This window comes from Anabrus simplex, chromosome 5 (assembly GCF_040414725.1).
Source record: "Anabrus simplex isolate iqAnaSimp1 chromosome 5, ASM4041472v1, whole genome shotgun sequence".
Taxonomy (NCBI): Eukaryota; Metazoa; Arthropoda; class Insecta; order Orthoptera; family Tettigoniidae; genus Anabrus; species Anabrus simplex.
In genome coordinates, this window is record NC_090269.1 from 182,693,092 (window position 1) to 182,712,731 (window position 19,640).

A 19,640-nucleotide genomic window follows, 5' to 3' on the forward strand; every position below is an offset into this window, starting at 1 on the left:
GATAGTTCTTCCGAAACCCCTATATAAGACGCGATCTTCGAGGATAGTTTGTCTGATCTTGCGGAAGCTTTATTGTGTGTACTACGAACTAAGAGGAGAGGATATCTCCTTCAGGAAATAAAGAGGCGGGGGTTCGGCATTATGACATCATAATGAACAAGGCATGCCAGTATATTTCATTAAGTGAACCATGAAGCTAGGGAAGATCTACGTCCCCGTAGTATGTAACTGCTAGGTCGCCGGCTCCGTTCTCAAATTATATGTAAGGCTTTATCTTTCTAGAACAAATGTAACTTTTCGTCTTTTGACTTTATATTTTTAATTTCCCTTGCGCAAATAGTTGAAATGTAAGGAAGAACGACTGCTTACCCTCGTTAACCTTCCTCTAAATTTGTGTAGGGTGACTAAGCTTCCAACCACCTAAATTTCCTTTCGTTTTTTTGGCTTTATACCTTCCAATAGTTATTCACCCGGTAGTATCTTGCTTTTCAAATTAAATTGGAGCAATCGGATTTCCGCCTCCGTTTCACCATGTTTTGTTCTTTTTGGCCGAGTAGTGTGGGCCATATGCCTTTGTAAATCATTTCTGTTTTTGAGGATAGCATTAATATTAGTTGCCTAGGGGTAATTGCACAGCAGTGTACGGTCCACTGCCTTATACTGTAATGATGAGCGACGCGGTCATGGGTGTACATTAAATTCAAAGCCCACAAGATGCAAACTGTATTATGATGTAAAATGATCTCTCGGGGTTAGAAACTCTGTGCATTGTAAATATTATGGAAGCTAAGGCTTCGCCTTCCTTTGACTGTAGGCCTATACATTTAAGAAGGGATTACCTCCCTCTTCTTAGAATCTTAGGACTTGCCTGTCAAAGATTTTGACTGTACTACTCAGAACGAGTTGCATTTAGTGCATTATACTATTGCATGTAAATATTTTGAGCCTTAGAGCTCCTCATGTGTACATTTTCCGGACCAATCTTTGTAAATTCTAGAGCAGCTCAGCTCTTTTGTGAATAACTGATGGTACATTCCCAACTGCAATTATTGTAAATTTTGAAGAATAGTGAAAGAAAAGAAATAAACTTCAAATGTGATTCTGTTAGTTATACAATTCTGGTTAGTCTTTGTCCAGAAATTCGCCCTCACGCTTCTTTCCCCTTTCTGACTCGCGGAAATAAGTAATGTAATAATAATAATAATAATAATAATAATAATAATAATAATAATAATAATAATAATAATAATAATAATAATAATAATAATAATAATTCTGTGCGATGTTGGTGCAGCCCTTGTCAGGCAGACCCTCCGATGAGGTGAGGTGGCCTACTTTGAATAACAATACATTTTTGGTAATTGCTCTCAACATTTAACACTCACCACTTGCCCCAGGGTCTGGTCTGAAGACTGGTGGAGTTTCCACTGCGCATGCTCTGGAATCTTCGTTGCGCACATAGACGTCATAGTCCCTGTCTTGCAGGAGGTCTGTGTAGGAGTCCAGCTCTCTGATGTGGCGGTTTGATAACAGGCAGTTGTCGCGCGGGTACGTCGGCTCCAAGGAGTAACGGAAACTGAAGGTGAGGCAGAGGAAGCGACGTTCTCGAGCACACTCCAGCTCACAGTCGTACAGGGACGGCACCGCATGAGCTACCTTCACTGAGCCGCGATCAAGTCTGAAGCCGGCGCGAGCTCGCAAGAAACACTCTGTAACAAACGCAACAGAACGATTACTGATTGTACGCCTATCTTAGAGTTGACGTTTCTACGGTCTGCTCTACAATTATTATTATTATTATAATAGCTACAAAATTAAATGAAAACCATAATTACGAAAAAATACGGTAAAGAAATACAGTATATGAAAACAAAATTTTACAAAGATATATAAAGTGTCTTACAAACCGGGTAACATAATAAAATTAGAAAGGAATTCATTACAAATTTAGAGGTATCGTTACATACTTACAAGGTAACTTTAGAGATTTTTTTCTTTTTACAAGTTGCTTTACGTCGCATCGACACCGTAGGTGGGAGAGGAAATGGCTAGGAGTGGGAAGGAAGCAGCCGTGGCCTTAATTAAGGTACAGCCTCAACATTTGCCTGGTGTGAACATGGGAAACTACGGAAAACAATCTTGAGGGCTGCCGACAGTGGGGTTCGAACCCACTATCTCCCGAATGCAAGCTTATAGCTGCACGCCCCCAACCGCACGGCCAAGTTGTCCGGTAGCATTGAAATAGAGGCATGCACACAGACGTCGTAGATCCATAAAAACGTTTTTCCGCCCCTAACTGTATATACTGTGCTTAGTGTAAAGGGACTTTTCGCCTACCCTGTGCAGTGCAAATAGGATCTTCCTAGAAACGTATTCAATTTCTAGGACTTAAATATCACTATGAAGGATACTAAGGGTACATGTTCCACAACCGCCCACTTCATCGTCGGGCAGAATTTCAATATTTGGTCCATAGCGACCATCACCAGGGCTACCCATCTCAAGGTAATGGGAGAGACGTATCTGAGGGTACTTGGAGGGTCCGGGGGACCCCACCCGGGCATCGGCAGTGGCGCCCGCTCTTGTCGTCAAACTTGGACATTACTTACCGGACTTCTACAACATCATAAACGCTTCAAGAATTATTTTTCTCAAAATAGCTAGTGAACGGATTTTCCATCAATATTTTTTTGACTTAGATCTATTATTTTCCAAATTTCTAAATTATAAAATTACTAAACTGCATCAACGGTGGAAGGACTTTAGAGGGTGCAGGTCTGTATCGGAGGTCCACCAACCCCGTACATACAAACTAAGCGCCTTTTAGAAGGTCATCTGTAATACGAACAGTGAAACCTCTAGTGGAAGAAGTTTGAACGTTTATCTCAGATGTCTCAACTGTCTATTTATGTGCACCCTCTGGCAAGAGGATGGACAATTACATTTCAAGAGAAGTGTTGTATTCATTGGTTGCCTAAACTGATTCATTTGCAGATTGTTTTTCGTGTTCTAAGGTTACCAGCATTTCTATCTCTTCCCGCGGGGCGCTTGCCTCGTTCACCTCCGGAAATGGCAGAAATCTTTTAATCATATAATAGTCGCAGAAAGTTAACTCGAGGGGAAGGTTTCAAAATCCTTAATGTAATCTTAATGAAAATTTTCAATCCTGACTCAGACCTTAGTCTAATTTAGGGAATAAAGGGTGTGAACCCTCTTATATTCCCCTTCACCTTGGTATTGAGGTGACTATGAGTTCGTAAACTTTACAATTTTCCTTTTCTAATTTAAAACTTCCTCTCCGTCTAGTATTCTCCGTAGTATAGGCTTAGACTCTGTAATTTCGGGCCATAAGCCCACATAGGGTTCGAAGTATTCTCAAGTAAACTTCAAAGGAGTCCAAGTGTTCGCCCCCTAACATTTTTGATTTTCGGCCAATAACTTTAACCTTTTCTTTTTCACTAAGGCCATGTAGAATGGGTACCTTTTTCCCCTGTTAAAGTTAAGTACTTTTATTTTGTCTTCCTATTTAAATGTAACTTAGAATGTTGAGTGGATAAGACAGTAACTACTGTTTGTTTTTGTAAAAAATAGATTGTGTCTTGGAGAGGCTTGCATCTTGTAAATTTTGGAGAGTAGTCTCCTAATTAATTGTGTGTAGCAAAGACGCCCTTTCTAATTGTACCGGGAGGTACACCTCAACGCCGCGCATTTAAAACTAGCGCCTAAATGAACTCCTCTAGTGGTAAACCAGTGAAACTGAAACTACACCAACTTAGAACTTTACTCAGAAGTTTTCTCACAGAAGACAGGAAGGAAGATAGGACTCCCTCAAACAATGTACAGGTTACAGTAGGTGTACAAGAGGGAGGGAAAGGAAAGGGAGGAGTTGTAGAAGACAGGTGGTCTAATGTTCTAAGGGGAAGGAGATTGCAGGCTAAGGGCTCTATTCAGGATCAGAATTCAGGACAGGTGTCTGTGCAAAATCGGTACGAGTCACTCCAGGTAGAACAACAGAGGGAAGATGAGGGACAGGGAACTGTTGATGAGATGTGTGGAAATAGGAGGAAGGGAAAAGGTAGGAAAGGAAAATGTAGAGTAGAGGATAGGAAAAGACAGGTGGAACAGGGTCATGGGAAGGAGAAAAGGGAGGAGGAAGTAGCTTCTGCAGCTATCAGGAAAGATAGGGCTGACCAGGACGGGAGGGGATCAAATGAGGTGGGTAGGGTTGAGGCTCTGGTCATGGGGGATTCCATCGTTAGACACGTGGGGAAAGTGTGTGGAGGAAAGGGTACCAGGGTAGAGTGTTATCCAGGAATTAGGTTGAGGCAGATGTTGAGGAAAGTAGAAGAGAGGGAGGAGGGAAAGGATAAGGTGGTAGTGTTTCATGTTGGTACCAACAACGTAAGGCAAGCTGATATAAGTACCAACATAGTTGGAGATGTGTGGGATCTGGTAAATGCAGCACGGGTGAAGTTTAAGAAAGCGGAGATTGTTATTAGTGGAATACTGTGTAGAAGGGATACTGACTGAAGGGTGATTGGGGATTTAAATGAGACTATGGAGTGGGTATGTGGGAAACTGGGAGTGAAATTTCTAGATCCTAATGGGTTGGTAGGAGATAGGGATCTGCGCTCAGATGCCTTCATTTAAACCGCAGTGGTACGTATAAGTTAGGAAATTTGTTTGGAAGGGTAATAGGGAGGTACATTCAGGGAAACGGGATGGCCTAGGGAGCGGTGATAAGGGAACAGGGAACTGGAAATCAAGTAGGGATGACATAAAATTGTTAGTGTTGAACTGTAGAAGTATTGTAAGGAAAGGAATAGAATTAAGTAATTTAATAGATATATATTTACCAGATATTGTAATAGGAGTTGAATCATGGCTGAGAAATGATATAATGGATGCAGAAATTTTCTCACGGCACTGGATTGTGTATCGTAGAGATAGGATAGGAAGGGTGGGAGGGGGAGTGTTCATTCTGGTGAAAGAAGAATTTGTAAGCTACGAAAAAGTTAAAGATGAGACACATGAAATTCTAGGTGTAAGGCTCATTTCTAAAGATAATAGGCAACTTGATATATTTGGAGTGTACAGATCGGGAAAGGGTAGCACTGACGCGGATTCGGAATTTTTTGATAGGATAGTCAGCTATGTGGGAAACGACATGGAAAGAAATGTGATTGTAGCGGGAGATCTGAATTTGCCAGATGTCAATTGGGAAGGAAATGCGAACGACAGGAAGCATGACCAACAAATGGCAAATAAGTTAATATGGGAAGGACAGCTGATTCAGAAAGTGATGGAACCAACCAGAGGGAAAAATATACTGGATGTCGTGCTGATAAAACCAGATGAGCTGTATAGGGAAATTGAAGTAATAGATGGTATTAGTGATCATGAAGCTGTTTTTGTGGTAGTTAAAAATAAATGTGATAGAAAGGAAGGTTTTAAAAGTAGGACAGTTAGGCAGTACCATATGGCTGATAAAGCAGGCATGAGGCAGTTTCTAAAAAGTAACTATGATCGGTGGAAAACGGTAAATAAAAATGTAAACAGACTCTGGGATGGGTTTAAAGAAATTGTTGAGGAATGCGAAAACAGGTTTGTACCATTAAGGGTGGTAAGGAATGGTAAAGACCCACCTTATTATAATAGAGAAATAAAGAGACTAAGAAGGAGGTGCAGACTAGAAAGAAATAGAGTTAGAAATGGCTGTGGAAGTAAGGAGAAATTGAAGGAACATACTAGAAAATTGAATCTAGCAAAGAAGGCAGCTAAGGATAACATGATGGCAAGCATAATTGGCAGTCATACGAATTTTAGTGAAAAATGGAAGGTTATGTATAGCTATTTTAAGGCAGAAACAGGTTCCAAGAAGGACATTCCAGGAATAATTAATGAACAAGGGGAGTGTGTATGTGAGGATCTTCAAAAGGCAGAAGTATTCAGTCAGCAGTATGTAAAGATTGTTGGTTACAAGGATAAGGTCGAGATAGGGGAGGAGACTAAGGCCAAAGAAGTAATAAAATTTACATATGATAACAATGACATTTACAATAAGATACAAAAGTTGAAAACTAGAAAAGCTGCTGGAATTGATCAGATTTCTGGGGATATACTAAAGACAATGGGTTGGGATATAGTACCATATCTGAAGTACTTATTTGATTATTGTTTGGTCGGAGGAGCCATACCAGATGAATGGAGAGTTGCTATAGTAGCCCCTGCGTATAAAGGAAAGGGTGATAGACATAAAGCTGAAAATTACAGGCCAGTAAGTTTGACATGCATTGTATGTAAGCTTTGGGAAGGCATTCTTTCTGATTATATTAGACATGTTTGTGAAATTAATAACTGGTTCGATAGAAGGCAATTCGGTTTTAGGAAATGTTATTCCACTGAAGCTCAACTTGTAGGATTCCAGCAAGATATAGGAGATATCTTGGATTCTGGAGGTCAAATGGACTGTATCGCGATTGACCTGTCTAAAGCATTTGATAGGGTGGATCATGGGAGACTACTGGCAAAAATGAGTGCAATTGGACTAGACAAAAGAGTGACTGAATGGGTTGCTATATTTCTAGAAAATAGATCTCAGAGAATTAGAGTAGGCAAAGCTTTATCTGACCCTGTAATAATTAAGAGGGGAATTCATCAAGGCAGTATTATCGGACCATTATGTTTTCTTACATATATATAAATGATATGAGTAAAGGAGTGGATTCGGAGGTGAGGCTTTTTGCGGATGATGTTATTCTCTATAGAGTGATAAATAAGTAACAAGATTGTGAGCAACTGCAACGTGACCTCGAAAATGTTGTGAGATGGACAGCAGGCAATGGTATGTTGATAAACGGGGTTAAAAGTCAGGTTGTGAGTTTCACAAATAGGAAAAGTCCTCTCAGTTTTAATTACTGCGTTGATGGGGTGAACGTTCCTTTTGGGGATCATTGTAAGTATCTAGGTGTCAATATAGGGAAAGATTTTCATTGGGGTAATCACATAAATGGGATTGTAAATAAAGGGTACAGATCTCTGCACATGGTTGTGAGGGTGTTTAGGGGTTGTAGTAAGGATGTAAAGGAGAGTGCATATAAGTCTCTGGTAAGACCCCAACTAGAGTATGGTTCCAGTGTATGGGACCCTCACCAGGATTACCTGATTCAAGAACTGGAAAAAACAGCTCGGAACATACTACTTAGTCGAGCAGCTCTTCTTCTTTCTCTCAATTCTTCCCAACCCAAACTTAGCAACATTTTTGTAACGCTACTCTTTTGTCGGAAATCACCCAGAACAAATCGAGCTGCTTTTCTTTGGATTTTTTCCAGTTCTTGAATCAGGTAATCCTGGTGAGGGTCCCATACACTGGAACCATACTCTAGTTGGGGTCTTACCAGAGACTTAGATGGCGTGGAATGACATTAGTAGACGAATAAGCTTGAGTGGCGTTCATAAAAGTAGGAAAGATCACAATATGAAGATAAAGTTGGAATTCAAGAGGACAAACTGGGGCAAATATTCATTTATAGGAAGGGGAGTTAGGGATTGGAATAACTTACCAAGGGAGATGTTCAATAAATTTCCAATTTCTTTGAAATCATTTAGGAAAAATCTAGGAAAGCAACAGATAGGGAATCTGCCACCTGGGCGACTGCCCTAAATGCAGATCAGTATTAATTGATTGATTGATTGATTGATTGAGAAGATGTCACCACAGAAATATGATGTAATTTTGCTATTGTGCAGTTGCCTAAACTGAGTGATTTTGTCCTTGTTTTGTTTGTCATCCATCAAGACGTTTGGATATTATTCTACAGATGGCACTACTAAAAATTATGGTCATGCACCCTGGTGCAAGGTGGAAGAACTTATCATTTAAAGAAGTTTTGTATTTCTAGGTTTTTTAAAACTGATTGTTCATTTATTTTTGGGTTGGCAATATTTCCTTTTGACTTCCGCCAGTTTTGAATCTAGCCAATCCCTAATTTCTGTAATTAACTTTCCACCTATCACAGGTTTCTTGTTCGATTTTGAGTGTTTCCTTTTGAATTGACCAAATAAATTGAGAGGGTGTGGCTGGTGTAGTCTTGAATGATCTCGAACCTTCCCTGAGGGTTTATAAACTGCGGCTTTTCACGTTTCTTGTCCAATCGATCAACGTCCGTCTGTGTGTGCGTGTGCTTAGCAGGAGGCGGGCGGCCTCTTTCGTCGGCAGCTAGTACATCTACAAGGTAATGGCCACATAAAATCTTTCTTTCTTGCTAACTCTGCAGTTTAACCCGAGGGAAAGGTCCGACTCCTTATTATGTAACAAGCTTTTCTAAAAATGTAAATTCTTCCGGCTAATGTAAAAACTTCATAAAATCTTTAACTGTAAATCGGGGATATAGTGTGAATTACCCTCTCGAGCTCCCCTTCATCTTGATTTGAGGTGACTACGTTTTGTTACTGTTTCTCCTCCTTTTCGTAATGAATTAATTTAACCTTATACGAGTCACCTCAGTTGTTTGGGAATAGCCCCTGTTTCATCGGCCTAGAGCCCTTTAGGTTTTTGTAGGTGTTCATTATCTAGGAGTGCAAGCATACGCCTCCATTCAGGTTATGTTTCGGGCCATTTACTTAACCTGTTCTTTTCCGCATAGACCCTGTAGGTTGGGTACCAGATACCCCTGTATAACATTACCTTTCTGATTGTAAGTTGTGCCTTATGGGCGAGTGATTGTAATTTTCTGATATTGCATTAAATAGGCTAGAAGAAAGTGAAAGCCTGTTAGCTTTTTCCAAAATTTTGTAATTGTAAAGAGTGCCTCTGGAAGGCTGTATATTCAGATTTTGGAGAGCAAGTGCTATTGAATTAGGGGGTTTCTGCCCCTGAATAATTTGTGCTCTTTTGTAAATTTGAGATTGTACCTCAGGAAATTGTTAAACTAGGGGCTTAAAACCCAAAGTGTTAAGGTTCTGAATCTTGGATTTTTCCTAATCTTGTTTAAGAATTGCTATGCGTACCTGTAATATTGACATGAGCAATTGTTAAGTTTGAAGTGCTGAAAATATAACCTTCAGATTAAGTTTTAATTCAATTCTTGACATTGTAGTTAGACCCATTCACACCGGCATCTTCTTTCACCTCTGTGTTCCACGGAAACCCCGGAACACTAATGTTGTAAATTATGGAGTCCAGCCTTCTGACTTGTAACTTGTAGTGCTCTTGATTGTAATAGAATTACAATTATTACTCCGTGGGGTGCAAGTACTCTGCATTATATTTATGCGCCGTGAGCTTGTCTGCATCTCTACAAAAACAAATATTGGAAGGAATGATCTTCCTTAATGGCTAATGGTGAGACATCTAGCGGTCAACTCAGAACTTGAGTGGAGAGCTCACTAAGCGGTGCTGCTATCTGGTCGCGACAAGTGAAGTATGAGGTCGACAATTAAATCTGAGCTGCAGTTGTTTGGATTTTGGTATTCTTGTGGCTGAATTGAAATAAGACGCTTGCTTCTGGAGCGTTTTCTTGTATAACATTGTCAAGAAGAAAGAAGAATGATCGTGGGATTAGATCCTGGGTGACGTTTTCCCAATCTGGGCGTTAGGCCTGAAGAATTTGAGTTATTTTGATATTAATTTTGATTTATGCTATCGTCCGACTTGTAAGTTAATCTTAACCGTTTCTGTACTGTTAACCTACCAAACGGTGAGTGGTGTAATCACGCTATGGGACGTGGACACCTTTAAATGCAAGGATATGTAAGAAGATCTAAAGTTGATTTTGAACCTTTCGTGGTTGTTTAAAATTTAAGAATTGAGAATCGGGTCTTATCCAATCTACCTTATTTTCATACACACGGGGTTTCAAATCTAATCTATGGATGATATTAATTTTTCCTTTAATTCAGTTATTTCTAATTTTCATATCTGTAAAGGTATATTTACGTTGAAGAGCTCTCAACTAACCTATCATGTAAGTAGTCTCTGAATAAGTTATGCCGCTTGAATTTCATTTCCTTAATGTCATAATAATTATATTAATTATTTGAAACATTATCAAGAGATCTTGGCCAAGTATAAGAAAGAAAGGTGTTTTCAGGGAAGGCTTATCTAATGAGTTACTCGGTTTTCTAGTTCTCATTTGATTTCGGTGGTTGTCATCTGTTTTTCTTCGATGTCATAGAATGCACACGTGACATTTTGCCTTGCAATGTTGAAACTGACATTTCAAGGTCAGTTGATTATTATTATTATTATTATTATTACTAATGGTTTGACTGTCATCTGATTTTGGGGAATGATCTTGACTGCACGCAGATGTGTTACTGCTGTGATTGATTTATTTATTTAAGCTGAGTTACCGCTCCTTGGGTGATATTGGAGTAGTTTGTTCTACTTCTAACTTTAATTGCATGTTCTTGAATTATTATTGCTTCGATATTTGAAATTGGGTGATTTCTGCGGGTTATGACTGTTTGCGGGGCAATTTATTTAACCGAGATACTTCATTAGAAGGTTCTTCACTGTTCAATGTCTCAGAAATCTTGAGATTTTCTGATTGTAACGATTTAATTTAATCTAAATTAACCTTCAACCTACGATTATTTATTTTTCTGTGGTCTTTTCGTTTTCTTTTAAGAGGTTGACGGCAGAAGTTCAATATTCTTATTTCTTTTAATTAATCTAAAAAGGTCGGAAGTTATAAATTATTTGGATAATTAAAGTTTGTTTCTCAAAATTATTGACGAATTATTATTACAGCCAAGTTTAATTAATTAAGCTTAATTTAAGTTGATTCACAAGACCTCTTGTGTTCAGTGCTTCCACAATCGGCGACGTTCTTTTCTCTGGATTATGTATGTATTTCTGATTTTATGTTAATTTTGTATCTTATCTGAAGACGTGCCAACACTCTTGCTTTGTATATCTTGTGTTGTGAGAGTGTGTTTGGTATCAGATTGCGTGGTTTTCTGTACAGCTACGTTCTGATATCTTGTGAAAGCATATTTTTCTTTCTTGTTTCTTGTGACTGTTGGCTATTTCGTCAGACCATCGATATCACCTTGGCTGAAATAATAAGTCAATTGAGACTAGGAAATTAAACTTGTGAAGGGAAAGACAGGCTTGTGTTGAGTGCTAACCTTGGCGTTTTCTGTTTCATATCAAAATGAGTGCACGTGCCGTGTTGTTGCCAAGAATGCTGAGGAAGGGTGAGCTGTTGTACGAACTCGATATTCGGGGTTTGGTGTCCACTGGTTCTATGGAAGGCGATGTTACCTTGCTTCTGGCTTCCCATGATTCCCCTGTAAATCCAGGTAACATGAGCATCGACTTGGGTAAATCAGTGCATGCAATGTCCAGTTCTATTGACGAATTATTAGTGTTTATAAAACAGTTAAAAGAGTGTAGTCCATCAGATTACCAATTGAGAAGATTAAAAGCTCGGACCAATCACCTTATTAACAGGGTGCAAGCTTTGATTTCTCTTGGACCTGAAGGTGAATTGATGTCTCAATGCACTTCGTTGTTGACTTCAGTAATTAATGTTTCGGTTGAACTCGATTTTATGATTAATATGAAGAAAGTATGCCTTTGCTGGCGAGATGTAGTGTTTACAGTGCACTATGTCTTCTGGTATGGGCTATATCAAATTTGTTACTTTCATTGACCTGTCACAGTCTCATCCTTGGCTTTGACGATATGAAAGCGACTGAGGTATGAGTGATGCTAGTAATACCATTCCTTATGCAGCCAGTCCCTGTTATGAATGGTGTGAAAATATCGCTCATAGGGTCAGTTGGTGCATACATTTCAGTGGGCTTGGCAGACTGATATGTAAGAGCAACTGCTGGCTCGGTGAGGAAAGCAACGGGAAACTACCTCACTCCTCGTTTCCCTAGTACGCCTCTTCAGTGACGCCTAGGTTGTTTATGACAGCTGTTGGCGAAGCTGCAGAGGATCAAACCAGCCTTCGAGATGATTACCCAACATACATACATACATGAAGAAAGTTGGTCAGTTGTCATTAAGTGATGAGATTGAAACTAATGAAGGTAACAACCTTGGTGCAACTTATGAGTTAATTACTCCTCAAACCGTCACTAATCCGTCCTCATCTCATTGCTGCGGAATTAGTCCTGCGGTTGAGAATTTGTTGATTAGGTCATGTTCGGCTCCCAATTCAATTAAAGATCTTTTCAAAAATGTAATGACCTTTTCTGTAGATTCCATTGACGAAACAATCAGATTCCTGCGGTTTCTGGTAGAATTATCTGAGTCGGCTAATGTGTATTGCATGGATGCTCTGGGGATTTTAGAGTGTTATTTCCCAACTGTCAAGGTGTACTTAAAAAAGAAATTTCTAAGGCTATTAGCAGTAATTTAAATGAATTTCACGAGTTAATCTTGGCAAGGTTTATTCCGTCCCTTGCGTTACAAAGTCTGGTTCCAAAAGGTTGTTATAGGACGCAGTTCTTGCATGAAAATTTATTGGCCTATGTCTTGGATTTGAAATTTTATTGCGAGGTTTTCAAAATCATGGTACAGGAAGAAGAGATGGTAGCTCGTATAATCAAAGGCATTACTCCTCAATATCGGTCCTTTTCATCCTTGACTAAGTGCCCGAGTAATTTTGCAGAACTTGAGGAAGCTTGTACATTTGCCGAGGATGTAAAACATGGAGATGAGTCCCGGCACACTAGGTATCCACCTCCCTGTGTTTCATTTCGCTCTAACAATGTCTCCACTCATCCTGTGCCTTCTTCTTCCTTCAAAAAATGTTACGCTTGTGGATCTAGAGATCACCTGAGGAATAATTGCTCTTCCGAGAGAAGAAAAATACATTGAGTCATAGACAAAATGGTAGTTGTTATGTTCGCGGATCTAAGTCACATATGAAAAGGCAGTGCCCTAAGGTAAACAATAGTAATTTTCAATGACCGTGTGGTATGCCCAATGCAGATAATGAGAGCTGGTCGGTTGAAGGTCATGTGAATAATGAGTTTCCTTTACCTCGAATGTTAGGTATTTCTAGTAATGTTGTTTCTAAAACCTCGACCATTTGTCTTGAAGTGAATAACGAACCTGCATTGGGATTGATTGATTCCGGTAATGCTGTGTCATTTATGAGTGAGACTTGGTATTCGAGGATGAAGGTTTGTTGCAAATTACCTGAAATTAGGACTTCTAAACTTAATTGTGTGACTGCTAATGGAGGCAGATTAAGAATTATAGGTTGTATATCTGTCAAAATTAGAATTGCCGAGTTTACTTGGAAAACAGATTGTCTCGTGGCTTCTGATTTATCTTATCAAGTAATTTTAGGGACTGATTTTATGGGCAAGGTTGGAATGATTTTGAATTTACAAGATAGGAACTTTAGTTTCAAATTTTGACCTAATAGAATTTTCAAATTTCATGAAGATGTAGTGTTTCAAAGGTATTCTGCTTGTGCATTGGATGAGAATGTTGAGGAAAGCGAAAGTAATAAATTAGATCTTGATCATCTGCCTCTCGATCGAGCTCATAAAATTCGTGATCTTTGTGCTAGGTATCCTGAAGTTTTCACTGATAAATTGGGATTGACTAATGTGCTTAAATACCACATTGATATTACGGACAAGATTCCTGTTAGATCTCCGCCCTATAGGTTATCACCACCTAAGATGGTTGAATTAAAGAAAATCATCGATAAGATGCTTCAGGATGGTGTTATTCGACCTTCTATCTCTCCATACTCGTCTCCGATGTTTCTGGTGCCCATGTCATCTGGAAGTTTCAGGTCAGTGAGGGATTATAGAGAGTTAAACCGTAAGATCGTCATGCAGTCTGTGCCCTTACCGGATTTGCATACTTGCTTCTCTTGGTTCCATGGTGCTAATTATTTTTCAACCTTTGATTTGAATCAGGCATACAATCAAATACCTCTAGATGAGGAATCTATTCCTCTCACTGCTTTTGCCACTGACTGGAATCTGTACGAATACACGGTTATACCTTTTGTGCTCTCGACGGGAGCGGCTGTGTTAACTCGATTACTGGATTCTGTGTTTGGAGATGTGAAATTTAAGTACGTTATTCACTATCTTGACGACCTTGTCGTATATTCTGCAAATTTTGAAGATCATCTCAAGCATGTGCAAGAAGTAGTTGAAAGATTGAAGAAAGCAGGTTTAACTGTCAAGCTTTCCAAAACCAATTTTGCCAAATCTAAGATTTCCTTCTTGGGACATATAGTATCGTCACAGGGTATTTCAATTGATCATGCCCGTACTCAAGCTATTCGTGATTTCAAACCTCCTAAGGATATAAAAGGAATCGCCAGATTCATTGGCATGACTAATTTCTTCAGGAAATTCGTTCCTAATTATGCTGAAATTGCTGCTCCATTGAATTCCTTACGTAGAAAAGATGTCAAATTTGTGTGGGAAGAACCACAACAAAGAGCCTTTGAAACCTTGAAGAAAGCTCTCAGTAATGATCCTATACTTGCCATTCCTGATTTTGAAAAAAGGTTCATTATCCAGACTGATGCCTCAGGCAAGGCTATTACTGGAGTGTTATTGCAAGAGTCTGAAATGGGTAGACGTCCAATCGCTTATGCATCTATAGCCCTCTCCCCTCTGGAAAGGAAGTATTCTGTCTATGAATTAGAATGTTTAGCGGTGCTATTTTCGTTGGAGAAATTCCGTGTTTATGTGGAGCACGTTGATTTTGATTTAGAGACCGATAATGAGGCTCTTTCCTGGGTTCTGAAAAGACCTAAAAGAACTGGGAGATTAACTAGGTGGGCGCTGAGAATTTCTGCTTTCAAATTTAATGTTCGACACATTCGTGGAACGGAAAATGTAATCGCTGATGGGCTTAGTCGAATGTTTAATGAGCAGGATGGTTGTGAAAACTTGGAAGTGAATTGTATATCTCAAGTTGGTTTGGTGAATGTGGATACTATCTTGACTAATCTTCCAATGTGGTATCAAGATGTTGCTCTGCATCAAAACGATGACCCTCTGTTAAAGGAAATTCTGGAAAAGATTAATTCTGGTAATATTATCAAACCCTATTTCTTGGTGAAGGGGGTACTCTGTTGTCAATCTCGTTATGATAAAAGGATAAAGATTGTTGTCCCCAAGGTTTTAATTCCTGTCATATTTCAGTATTACCATGATAGTCCGGTTGGTGGACACTTGGGAAACTTCAAAACTAGGTCAAAAATAAGGGAGTTCTCTATTTGGAAAAACATGGATCGGGATATCACATCCATGGTTAAGTCTTGCAAAAGTTGCGCCATTAGTAAACCTAACCTAAACAAACGTGTAGGGTTGTTGTCATCGACTCAAGCTTCCAGAGCTATGGAGCGATTGTTTATCGATCATGTTGGACCTTTCCCACGTTCCAGTCGAGGAAACACTCATGCATTGGTGTGCATTGATGCCTTTACCAGGTTTTTCTGGATTTTCCCGACGAAAACAACTAATTCGCAGTCCACTATTTCCTGTTTAAATTCTATTTTTGCATGCTTTGGAACTCCTAAGTTTCTTGTATCTGACAATGCTGCTGGGTTTACTAGTCATTCATTCAGGAAGTACTTGTTTGACTTGTGCATCTCCCATGTGACCACTACTCCATATTATCCCAACCCCTCATATTCCGAGAGGATGAATAGAAATTTGAAGTCTGCTCTCATAGCTTACCACCACTCTAATCATACCAAGTGGGACACCTGTCTTCATTGGTTGTCGTATGCATTTAATACTGCTACCCATGAGTCTCATGGCAAAACTCCTATGGAATTAATGTTTAGTTTTGTTCCATTTTCTCCTCTATCTAATCTCCTTCGAATTGAGGAACTGCTACCTGAAGTCTCTACTCTTCGTGATGTGCGAAAGGTGTGGGATGAGGCCAAAACGAGGTTGGCTGTGTCGTATGAAAAGGTACGAAAGAACTATGACAAGGGCCGAAAACCCACCAAGCTAAATGTTGGAGACCAAGTCTTCGTAAAATGTTATCCTGTCAGCAAGGCTATAAATAAATTTACTTCAAAATTAGCTCCTAGATTTCAGGGACCTTGTACGATATTGCAGTTTTGAGCCCTGTATCTATGCTTGTCAGTGATCCTGTGGCGAAAAGAATTCGGAGAGTTCATTTATCCCAAGTGAAAGCGGCTTGATATATTGTGTGTCTGGGGTTGAATTCAAAATCTCATTTGTGATGGGTGGTATAGTCTACTGATAGGTGTTTATGCCATCTTCAAAAGGGGAAGTGTAAGGATAGTTGTGTTAAGTGATTTCTTCCTGTTGAAGTATTGTATATCCGTGTGGACTTCACGTTGTAAGGTGATCTGGTACCCTGCCTATTCATCGCTGTTATCATCATTTTCTAAGGTGTTTTGGGGGAAATTGCGACTTGTTTTACTGTATATGGTTTAATTTGAGTTGTAGGTTCATGTAATGTACTTAGAGTTTTCCTTCTTCCGTCCGTTATGGTAAAGTAGTGTTGAGATGATGAAGGATTCATGACCTAAGGGGTGTACCTCCTTTTGACCTGTAGGGTATGGTTTCTGATCCTTATTTTGGAGGTGTGCTTTGGTATTATGGGTTTGATTTTGGGAATTATGTTGGGGTGGCATTATGGTTTCGTTGAGAGGTGACTGTGTTCCTCTGAAGTCATGATGGTGGTTATTGCGGTTGTTGTGATGATATTGGGGTGGGCACTCTGTGATTTGTGGGATGCTGTCGAGGATTTGTATGTCCTTTACCTTCGAGGCTGACACATCGGCACTGGTGATCATTTGAGTAGTATTGAATTGTTGTTATTGGAGTAACTTAGTATGTGGGTTGTTGTAGTATGGACACCTTGAGGAGGTTGTACATTGCCCTTTTATTTTTCTTTTGGTGTCAAGGGTGGATTTGGTGAAAACTCATTTTATGTATCTACAACTCATTTTGGGAAAAATTCTTAACTAATGTGTTTATTTTGGTATATGTCATCTGACTCGTGGTTCAACTTCTTATATTCTCTGCCATAACTTGTTCATCTGAGGTCATCTTACTTAAGCTTGTGGATTTAAACGTTCATTTCAATTAACCTGCCTGTCTAGTGCATTTTATTATGGAACTTCATCTGAAAGGTGTCATTGGTATAGTAACTTATCGTTCTGTGATGTAGAAGAATAAGTATGGGATTATTCTGCTCATTCAGACGGTATTGCAGTCATCGATCCTCTACCTGGATATGGGGCCTTGTAGAAGGATTATGTGGTTTCAGGATGGGTTTGTCTCCGGTGTTTCTCCTGGTCATTTTCTGTCCCGGTGTAGATGTGATATTGTGTGTTGATTGCCTGGTAATTGCTGATAGTTCGGTTTTTGATGACTCACCTTACGCGTACCCTACATCTGAATTGTACATATGTCTCCAACTGTAATTAACCTTTTACCATTGCTCTAAACATTCATATCTTTTACTCTTGCTTAGGTTCCTGTTCTAAACGTGTTATCCAGTATCCTTCTATTTATTATTGTTTCTAGTTTTTCACCTTCTGTTTGGAATGAGTATATATGTAGTGGACTATGGAAGTTGAAGCAGTGTAAAGCAATAATTAATTTAAACCTAGTGATGATTTAGAAATTTTAAAGAATGTAGGCCATGTATTGATTGATGAGTTTCGAGCTCACTGATATATCTGTTTGGAATTTATCTTGGTTTGTATATTGTTAATACCTACTCTTATCTTTGGTATGTAGTTGACCGTGTGTGACCTGGCATTCATTTTATATGGCGTGCTGTGGCATTTTGATTTTTGGAAGAAACTGATGATAAAGCGATTGGTGTGATATGTCACTTAAGGTATTATCTAATGTTTGTTGCACTGACTTATTCCTCGGGGAGGCTTATGTTTTCTTATTTATTAATTTTAATTTTTTTTCTCCTCCTCTTGTGTTTTATTTAAAAAGATTATGTGGTAGTATGGTTATCACTCATAAGGTCATGTCTTTCCCTACAATTGAAGCCCCTGAGTCAACTCAAGAGAGAACTATATTATGTTTAAAACCTTGTAAGACCCGTATTATCGTGTAATTGTACCTCTGAAAATTTATTGTGGTTAAGTGAATTAAGATTTCCTTGTATATTTAGTATTATCTGGACATTTCATGGAAGATTAGCATCTGGTGATATTTTGCATGAAAAGGTGGACTTAATAGAACACTAAACAACTGCGAGTGACCTGTATCACTGCGTTATACATCACCCAAGTCTATCTCTACTCTCTTCGAGTCACCTCTATGCTAAATTATTGAAGGTGGAACATTTTCTTCTATATATACTCCTGCAACAACAAATTATTTTATCAAGACATGCTGGTTATGCCCCACCCCTGGTCGCACCTTTCGAGGGGGAGGCTGTAATGGAATTACGATTATTACTCCGTGGGGTGCAAGTACTCTGCATTATATTTATGCGCCGTGAGCTTGTCTGCATCTCTACGAAAACAAATATTGGAAGGAATGATCTTCCTTAATGGCTAATGGTGAGACATCTAGCGGTCAACTCAGAACTTGAGTGGAGAGCTCACTAAGCGGTGCTGCTATCTGGTCGCGACAAGTGAAGTATGAGGTCGACAATTAAATCTGAGCTGCAGTTGTTTGGATTTTGGTATTCTTGTGGCTGAATTGAAATAAGACGCTTGCTTCTGGAGCGTTTTCTTGTATAATATTGTCAAGAAGAAAGAAGAATGATCGTGGGATTAGATCCTGGGTGACGTTTTCCCAATCTGGGCGTTCGGCCTGAAGAATTTGAGTTATTTTGATATTAATTTTGATTTATGCTATCGTCCGACTTGTAAGTTAATCTTAACCGTTTCTGTACTGTTAACCTACCAAACGGTGAGTGGTGTAATCACGCTATGGGACGTGGACACCTTTAAATGCAAGGATATGTAAGAAGATCTAAAGTTGATTTTGAACCTTTCGTGGTTGTTTAAAATTTAAGAATTGAGAATCGGGTCTTATCCAATCTACCTTATTTTCATACACACGGGGTTTCAAATCTAATCTATGGATGATATTAATTTTTCCTTTAATTCAGTTATTTCTAATTTTCATATCTGTAAAGGTATATTTACGTTGAAGAGCTCTCAACTAACCTATCATGTAAGTAGTCTCTGAATAAGTTATGCCGCTTGAATTTCATTTCCTTAATGTCATAATAATTATATTAATTATTTGAAACATTATCAAGAGATCTTGGCCAAGTATAAGAAAGAAAGGTGTTTTCAGGGAAGGCTTATCTAATGAGTTACTCGGTTTTCTAGTTCTCATTTGATTTCGGTGGTCGTCATCTGTTTTTCTTCGATGTCATAGAATGCACACGTGACATTTTGCCTTGCAATGTTGAAACTGACATTTCAAGGTCAGTTGATTATTATTATTATTATTATTATTACTAATGGTTTGACTGTCATCTGATTTTGGGGAATGATCTTGACTGCACGCAGATGTGTTACTGCTGTGATTGATTTATTTATTTGAGCTGAGTTACCGCTCCTTGGGTGATATTGGAGTAGTTTGTTCTACTTCTGACTTTAATTGCATGTTCTTGAATTATTATTGCTTCGATATTTGAAATTGGGTGATTTCTGCGGGTTATGACT

General features: G+C 39.0%; 1 protein-coding gene across 1 annotated transcript in view; it reads right to left on the reverse strand.

Annotated features, from left to right (window-relative positions):
- The window catches only part of LOC136874423 (uncharacterized), a 463,178-nt gene that overhangs the window by 149,119 nt on the left and 294,419 nt on the right, over window positions 1-19,640 (reverse strand). Inside the window, exon 6 of the mRNA XM_067148056.2 lies at window positions 1,386-1,709. Coding sequence (XP_067004157.2) covers window positions 1,386-1,709 — 324 coding nt within the window. The remainder of the gene's footprint in view (window positions 1-1,385; window positions 1,710-19,640) is intronic.